Source organism: Myxocyprinus asiaticus, chromosome 26 (genome assembly GCF_019703515.2).
Source record: "Myxocyprinus asiaticus isolate MX2 ecotype Aquarium Trade chromosome 26, UBuf_Myxa_2, whole genome shotgun sequence".
Classification (NCBI taxonomy): Eukaryota; Metazoa; Chordata; class Actinopteri; order Cypriniformes; family Catostomidae; genus Myxocyprinus; species Myxocyprinus asiaticus.
Genome location: NC_059369.1, coordinates 9,955,377 through 9,963,783, shown reverse-complemented (window position 1 = coordinate 9,963,783; position 8,407 = coordinate 9,955,377). Strand labels below are relative to the sequence as shown.

Here is an 8,407-nt window from a genome sequence, read left to right as displayed (position 1 = left end):
TTACATAGGTAGCACTTTAGGGATTACCAGCGTGTTCTCAGTGCCAAGGCTCTTCCAAAAGTTGGCAGCATGATAATGCTACCCAAATCATTTTGGCCAAATTCTAAATTATAATGGTTGAAAAATGCATTGATTTTGCTACGTTTACACCACTCAACCCCACTGGAACAGATTTCCAAAAACACTCTCCATAACCACATACTTTAGAAAACGCTTACATTAGGGAACTGAAAACAGAGGTTTCAAACTTAAACAGATTAGTATGGATGCAGCTAAGGCAAGAACATATGCATCAGCATCGACTACCTACCTTTGGAACAGCCTTCGCATCTGGAGTGCGTCTATGCCTTAGAACACTGCCTACATAGGCAGCTCACTTGGTTTTGAAACAGTGCCTTAACCTGCCACTGGATCAGACCGTCTTTAACAATGATCTATCAATATTTTTTACAGCTCAAATGAGAGAAATAGGGGGTTGAAGAGGAAAGACCATGACAAATCTTGGACATTGTACAATGTTTTATTAAAAGAATTACACAAATGAAAAAAATCTATCGGCCCCCAAAGCTACCAGGCCCTCCCTCCCTACCCCTCACTTTTATATAACAAGATTTTACAACTGGCAGTGACACTAAAAGGATCTTTATAAAAGGAAACACTTTTAGAAACAAAAATGAAGTCTCAGAAAAATCAGAGGGTGCAAAAGAGGTTAGGAAATTCTTAAAGTTAAGAACATCCCTACCAAGCTGCAGAGCTATAAATACATATTAACTGTATTTGATCACCACTAATACCTCCAAATTGAAAGAAAGCATTTACACCTGTGAGGAGACTCACTTGAACCCCGAGGACAGAATCCAGAACATCTTGGTGGTACATTCCAAAGTTTCTGCCCGTTTATCAATGAATTCCCAGCCATTGTGATACTAATGGAAATTGAAGATGAATAATATGCTGTAAAGTGTTCACGAAAATGCTAATAAAAGTAAAAATGCACAAAAACAGTGACGTCAAGCCCAGAGACACAAAAAGGTTATGATACAATGACCTCGTTTTCCTTTTCCCAAATTAAGCTTGAGCCAAATCTAGATGGGGTGGGGAGAATACAAGCAGAAACCTTCATTAAAAATTAGTTTCAATCCAGAACTGGCAGGAATACATGACGACATTAAACCAAACTTTTGTTGTGGACTAACGTACCTAAAGTCTTCAAACCAAGACTGCATGTTTGAACCCTTAATGCAGCGAATATGGCAAACCATGCAGAGACTTCTGTGGTCAAAAGCAAAATGTCATCTAAAATGATAGTTATGGTATGTTTGATGAATGGATACGCTCACTTGCAAACACCCAAACTTGAAACCCATTCTGTGTCATCCAATCAGACACTGGAATTTCATGTTTGTGTCATAGTCAAGGGTTATAAAAATGGATCTGTATTTGCTTCTATAATACCAATTTTTGACTTCTGATCAAGTTCATCACTGCAAGGTCTCTAGTGGGGGTATAACATTCAAATGTCAGTTTAACAGCAAAAGGAACTTTATCTTGAGCAATAAATCTCTAAAGTTATATTGTAGTAGAGTGACATCTACTGGCTTCAAGGGAATAAGAGCAGCATGAGTTAAGATTATCTAGACGCCAACAGGCCACTTTAAAAAGTAGTGTTCAATACTCCTTTTTTCCAAGTTTCTTTTTTATTCAAAATCAAGGCTATGATGCCTTGCCTGCCTAAATTATTCAACCAAACTTAAGGACAATCATCATTTTTATTGTGAAATGACCAAAAACAAAAAAAGGACAAAACGTGGCACATTCAAATAGAAAGAAAGATGACTTTTAGTTCCACGTCATACCACCATGAGGTATGTGCCAATTAAACAGCTCACAGGAAATGCAGAGCACATAAGGTCAGTTTCATGGACAGTCACTGGTTACATCATGAGGGTCTACGCAACCAGTCCTCCAAGTTCCATTCTGGTAGATCATTTTTGTATTATATTAGAGTGCTTTCTGAAACATCCATCAACATCATCGAAATGTGATGTGGCTAGGTGCTGCAACCCAATTACAATCTTTCAGGGAATACAAATGGTTTCAAGTTTTTTTTTGTTTTTTTTTTATCCCTTTTTTCCAGGTCAAATACCAAATGAAAAAAAAAAAAGAGCTCAGAGATGACATCTCGTTTTCAAATGCAGATCTCCAGGTTGATAAACAAGAGTCACAGTAATTAATCAACTTACAAATATAAATCAGCTTTCTCCAAAATATGAACATAAAACCCCCAAATAGTCAAATAAACAGAAAAATCTACACTGGGGGCAAGGGAGGGTTCTGCCTGATATGCAGTGGGTATGGGGCGGCCCGTGATGCCTTGTGATTAAAAGGATAAAGAAAAAAGAAAGAAAGAAAGCCCCCTGGTCTTCATGAGCGTTTTAGCCTCCTGGAATGTTGCTGGGCCAGAGAGTCCTCGTCACTACTAGCCTCCTTGTCATAAGTCACACCACGTGCCGTTCTTCTCAATCCAGTTTTTCTGCCATCCTTCTCACCGTCGCTTTCCTGTTCCTGATAAAACTTCCTTTTCGTCCGCTTGCTTTTCCTCTCTACAATTTCTTCCTCCTCTTCTTCGCTTTCACTGTCAGCTTGTTTTTGCCGTCCACCGCTTTGCTTGGTTTTCCGTTGTCCTGCATCTTCCTCACTATCATCCTTCTGTCTGGCTTTTGCTTGCTTCCCGTTCTGTATCTTCTCCCCTTCGTCGTCCTCATCATCATCATCCTCCGAGGATAATACAGGGCGTTTGCGTGCTCGGCGGCGCAGGTAGCTAACCCCAGGAAGGCTCTTCTGCAGAAGCTCAATGAAAGCCTGCTCGGTGCGCTCAGTGCAGCTGAAGACATTGCTACTAGGCTGGTTGTACTCCTCTGCGTTGGAGAAGATGAGCTTCATGTCCTCTAGGAAGTCTTGGGCGTTGCGGTACTGGTGGGACGTGAACTTGTTCTGCATGGTGGTGAAGTCCATAGGGTTGCTGATGACTTCTTGATAATCCTCGGCTTCTTCAGCAGACACTGGTTCCCTTGAAGTGAAGAGAGCATGGGAATGAGAGTATAGATGTGTGTCATACAGTTTCATGCCATGCAAACTTAAATATTTAGAATTTTGTGATGCATTAAACATTGTTAGGTTTAGGGTTAGGGTTAAATATCACAAATTCTGCTGATTTTAACTTTTCACTAAGGTAACATTATCTAGCTGAATGTTATAATAATAATGTTATAATAATAATTAAATAAACGTCCGATAGGAAAATGCACAGGCTCACAGAACTTCTTCAATGTGCCTGATAGCCTATAACAATAAAGTCACAGATGAGAAGCACATGCATCTCTGAAGCTCTAATGCACGTCCTCCTCTAAAATAACTGACAATTCTGCTCTAAACATAGGCTAATGTTTGCACTTAGATTAAATGCAAGTAATTGGCAGAAACGATGCACCTCTTTTTCACGCTTTCATTTTGTTACAATACTTTTTGTGCTTTATTATAATAAAGTGACACACTGATCATGCAACACACTAATGTAATGACTGATATGCAGTCAATTATGCAGACCTCTCCTCGAAATCTGAACACAACTGGTCAAAAGAGATGCATACTACCAGGTGTTAATGGTGATGACACCTGTTAATACGCATCTTAATAGCAGTGGAAGTGTGTGTGTGAGAGGGACAGTGAAGTCAAAACTGATGCATTAGGTGAAAATGTTCTTATTTTTTTTATCTGTCAAAATGGCGGACAGCAATTGAAATTTTCTGTCAATCTTTAAAAAAATAAATAATAATATTATATTATATATATAAATAAATGACGGAGAATTTTCGGTTAACACAACTGGTAGCAACCAATAAATAAATAAATAAATAAATAAATAAATAAATAAATCTGGGGGCCTGGGTGGCTCAGTAGTAAAATACACTGGCTACCACCCCTGGAGTTCGCTAGCTCGCTAGTTCAAATCCCAGGGTGTGCTAAGTGACTCCAGCCAGGTCTCCTAAGCAACCAAATTGGCCCAGTTGCTAGGGAGGGTAGAGTCACATGGGGTAAAAACACCTCGTGGTCGCTATAATGTGGTTCGTTCTCAGTGGGGCACGTGGCGAGTTGAGCATGGTTGCCACGGTGGATGGTGTGAAGCCTCCACACGTGCTATGTCTCCGTGGCAACACGCTCAACAAGCCACGTGAGAAGATGCGCGGGTTGATGGTCTCAGACGCGAAGGCAACTGGGATTCGTCCTCCAACACCCAGACTGAGGTGAATCACTACGCCACCACGAGGACTTAAAAGCACATTGGGAATTGGGCATTCCAAATTGGGAGAAAAATTTTTTTTTAAAAATCTTAAACAATTTGATGGAAAAAAAGCTTGGTATTGACATTTTCACAACGTAGTCTCTACCAAATTGTTTATTATGTTTCCAGGAGTGTTGGTTGTTCATGTTTTTGAGACGTTATAGACATTACAGCTGATTTCCTACAAAGCTGAATAAATAATTCTTATTCAAAGTAATGGCCAACATCATCCAATCACAGCCAACCATGTTAAAATAAAATTATACATTATACAATTCTGAATCCATGTACTGACTGTCATTGTCCCATATCTGCCAAACATGTTGAGTGATCCAAACATCATCTGCAGCCTGAAACTGGACTTTTGGTCAGATTTTAGGAGTGAATGCACTTATCTGCATAGAAAGCTATAGGATGCACTCTTGCTCCCTGTTTAGTGAATGACTTAACCTCCAGTGTGCTGTCTGTCTGCACTGGTCTCAGAACAGTTCAAAATGCACCTCGTTTTCATCATAACTCCATATAAATCTGTACATGGTAAAATTTGTAAGCTTATGAATGAACCTGTTGATTCTCAATGTGAAAATGCACTGTAAATATACAGGAATACATTTACTAATGTTAATGAATAGAACCGTATTGTACAGTGATAAAATATAAAATGAAGCGAAATGACCCACAGATGTGTTAACGTTGAAAGTTATTAAAAATTAACATGTTTTGTTTTTTTACTTTTGAGGGAATAATGTCCCATTTTCCACATATGTAGACTTCATCGGTGAAAAATGAATGATTTTTTTTTAAAGCAGCATATCACACGAAACTAGAGACACTACTCTTTACAACCAAACAGGTTTCAATCAAAAACCTAGGAGGTTTCCTAACAGAGGCACTTTTGTTGGTACTGTGCCTGTAGGAGGGCTTCACGGAAATCAACGTCATGCTGTTGCGTCACGTGACACGGTGCGGCAGATGTTAACCATTAAATGACAGTCTAGTGTGTTGTAAACCATATTCAGTCAATTTTAATTCATTTAAATTATGTGTTGCATATAGCAAAGCCAAAATACAACGTCCACACATGTGGACGCAGGGTCACACACGGTTAAAAGGTTCATTACTTATTAATAAGATTGCTCTACCTCATGTAAATCATGAGCACAGGACAAGTAAACACACAAGCGGTCACAATTGTGACCAGTGGGAAAACACAGAGCCTCATTTTCCAATGGGTGACTATTGGGAACTAGAACACACCACTTTAAAATAATCGACTACCGCCCCTCGAAGTAGGACACAAGAAGGTAACCCCACTATTGCAGCACAACACAGCAGCAACAGTGGGACATCTGGAAATAAAAGCGAAACAAATGGAGATGAGAGAAAAAAAAAAATAGCCTAGTCTAACTACTACTCTCTTTATCTCTGTAATTTTCCTATTCCTGGACACTTTCGCTCACAGAATAAATGAATCATGGCTGACTGCTAATTACACATTTCTACAATGTCATCAGTGACTGAAAACTATCAGGATGCGGCATCCATGCCACCAGGTGTCCATGACGACTGCCATATCAGCCAGCAACATTACCAATTTTCCCTTTAAAAGTAAACCAAGTAAGATTTTAGCTGGCTCTTCCTCATCCCATCGGCCCCAGTAGTACTTGTGGTTTTGGACTCTATACTGACACCTGTCGTCCTATCGATATATTTATCTTCTGTTTTATTACTTTTAGTTTGTGTTGTTATCCGTCTCATAATACACACACTCCAATGATGGGCATTCTTGTATCCAGTCGGAAAAAATTTCTACGTGTTGTTGTGCGCTAGACTGTGCAGCCGCTGCTAAAAAAACGCTTGTGCTCACGCTCGGCGTTTGATGTCGCGCCGCTTATCCATGAGGGCTGCAGGTAGTAGCGGTTTGTTTCATGACTCCAGCAGGAACCTCTTTGGAAATTTTCTCTTTCCACTTGCACTCATTCTGTTCAAACTGTCTGGTGGATTACGTTCCTCTATCAATAACATCACTCTGGACTGTGCTGTTGGCTCTGTTGTTGTTTGCAGTAAGTTTCTGGTTTAATTTTTGGTTTGCTTATGTTTACATGTATTTTTATGTTTAAGCATTGTCTAAAAGGCGCTAAAGTAAACATGGTATAATTACTGTCATTATTATTGGTAGTAACTCGGTCAATTGCATGACAGCATCATGTGCGGTCAACATGGCAGCTCCCATGAGGGGGCGGTCAGCTCTGTGTAAAATTAAACAGCTTTTGTTTTTCTGATGTGACTGGAGTCTTCATCCATTGTGAGTGTACATCATTTTCATTCACGTCTTTGTATAAAACTAACAATTAGCAATTACTTGGTGCACCTTTAAAAGGAAAATGTAGAGGGAATCTACATAAAAGTAATCAGATTTCCAGTAATCCATGACGAATTAATTGAATCTAGCCTCTGTATGTGTGTACCTGAAGGGCCAGCTGTAGCGGAACTTCACAAGCTTCTGAAGGATCTCCTCACATTTCTCCAACTGAACCGTTTGTTTCTTATTTCCAGTCTTGGAGCTCAGTCGAACCTGCACACAATCAACACAAAACTTAAAAAAACGATATCACCTATTCGAAGAAACAGTCATAGTTCAATGTTATTTATTGAATGATGAAATGTAAAATGCTATGAAAATGCTGAGGCTTTAACCACATCGTAGAATTCGCTTTGTTCATTTTAGAGAATCGTTTCATTTCAATGTTCTGTCCGCTTTTGAGGGAGGATTTTCAATTCTCATTCCACTTACCAGCTCATCGATGTCGGCAGAGTTGCTCGACGCTGATTGTGATTTAGATGCTGGTTTGACACTGGGTGGCGACTGCTTCGGTGGTAGTTTAGTCTGTGCTGGATGTCTAGTCCGTGGTGGAGATTTACTATGAGATCTAGACCGTGGCGGAGGTCTACTCGGAGGTGGAGATCTAGCCCGAGGTGCAGATCTAGTCTGAGTCGGTCTACTTTGCGGTGGTTTACTCTGTACTTTGGACTTCAAAGATGACTTCGACTTTTTTCTGGGCCTCACTGTAGTAATCAAACACAAGAGTCAAAATTAAGAGTTCATGGCAATATTTACAGGGCAAAAAAAACCCACATTGAAATAAGGAGCAACTCTCAGAGTGACACTCACAGCAGTGGCCCGTGTCCCTGTCCTCATCTGATTCTTCCTCTTCAGACTCTTTTTCCTCCTCGGAGTCATCCTCTTCCTCACTGTCCTCCTTGTAGTTTCTGCACACACACAAAGATGGAATGACAAAGATAATTTTTATGTGGAACTTTGTGCTTGTCTTTACCTATACATACAGTCGGCAAGGAGGTCATGCCTAGGACTGTGCAATATATGAAATATTCACTACAATCACACAACATTTCACAAGTGTTCAAAATTGAGTTTGATACATTTCTATGAATCAGTTATCAATTCATAACAGATTAATTTGTGCTACTCAAATGTTCATGACGTCGCTGTTGTTTTTTGCGCATTTAAAGCTTAAACATTGGTGTTTACATATAGTCATTGTAAATTATTTTTCCGTGCGTTCATTCAGTGAAAAACAGCCTTTATTTGTATTTTTTACTGTTTTTTTTTTATTAGAGCCAGGGGTCAACCGATAAATCAGTGAATATTCAGAGTTTAAATTATCAGCATCGGCCAATAAATTTCCCCGTTTGTCCGATTATTTTTTCAAGTTGCGAGGGTGCAGAGAATCACCTGCTTGCAAGGCAGCCATCTGAGACATTTAAACAGCCAATCACAATTCGTTTTGTCATGTGGCACCGTGTAAATATAGTGCTAAATACAGACCCAATTCCACAAAAGCTGTGAAAGTGCGCAAAATGCCAATAAAAAAAAAATAAATAAAAAAAAGTTTTTATTGAATATACACTCGTTTAAAAATCACATGATTGCAACACACTCCAAAAAAGTTGGGACAGTCGAGTGTTTACCACTGTGTAAAATCACCATTTCTTCCATTAACACTTAAGCGTTTGGGCACTGAAGACACAAATTTAAGTTTTAGT

At 39.4% G+C, this 8,407-nt stretch overlaps 1 protein-coding gene across 1 annotated transcript in view; it reads right to left on the bottom strand.

Moving 5' to 3' along the window:
• Positions 1-566: 566 nt before the first annotated feature.
• LOC127416739 (tyrosine-protein kinase BAZ1B-like) overlaps positions 567-8,407 on the bottom strand; it is a 39,622-nt gene continuing 31,781 nt past the window's right edge. The window contains exons 16-19 of the mRNA XM_051656251.1: positions 7,515-7,612; positions 7,137-7,408; positions 6,811-6,917; positions 567-3,070 (exon numbers count right to left, since the gene is read on the bottom strand). Of these exons, the coding sequence (XP_051512211.1) occupies positions 2,425-3,070; positions 6,811-6,917; positions 7,137-7,408; positions 7,515-7,612 (1,123 nt within the window). The 3' untranslated portion in view covers positions 567-2,424. The remainder of the gene's footprint in view (positions 3,071-6,810; positions 6,918-7,136; positions 7,409-7,514; positions 7,613-8,407) is intronic.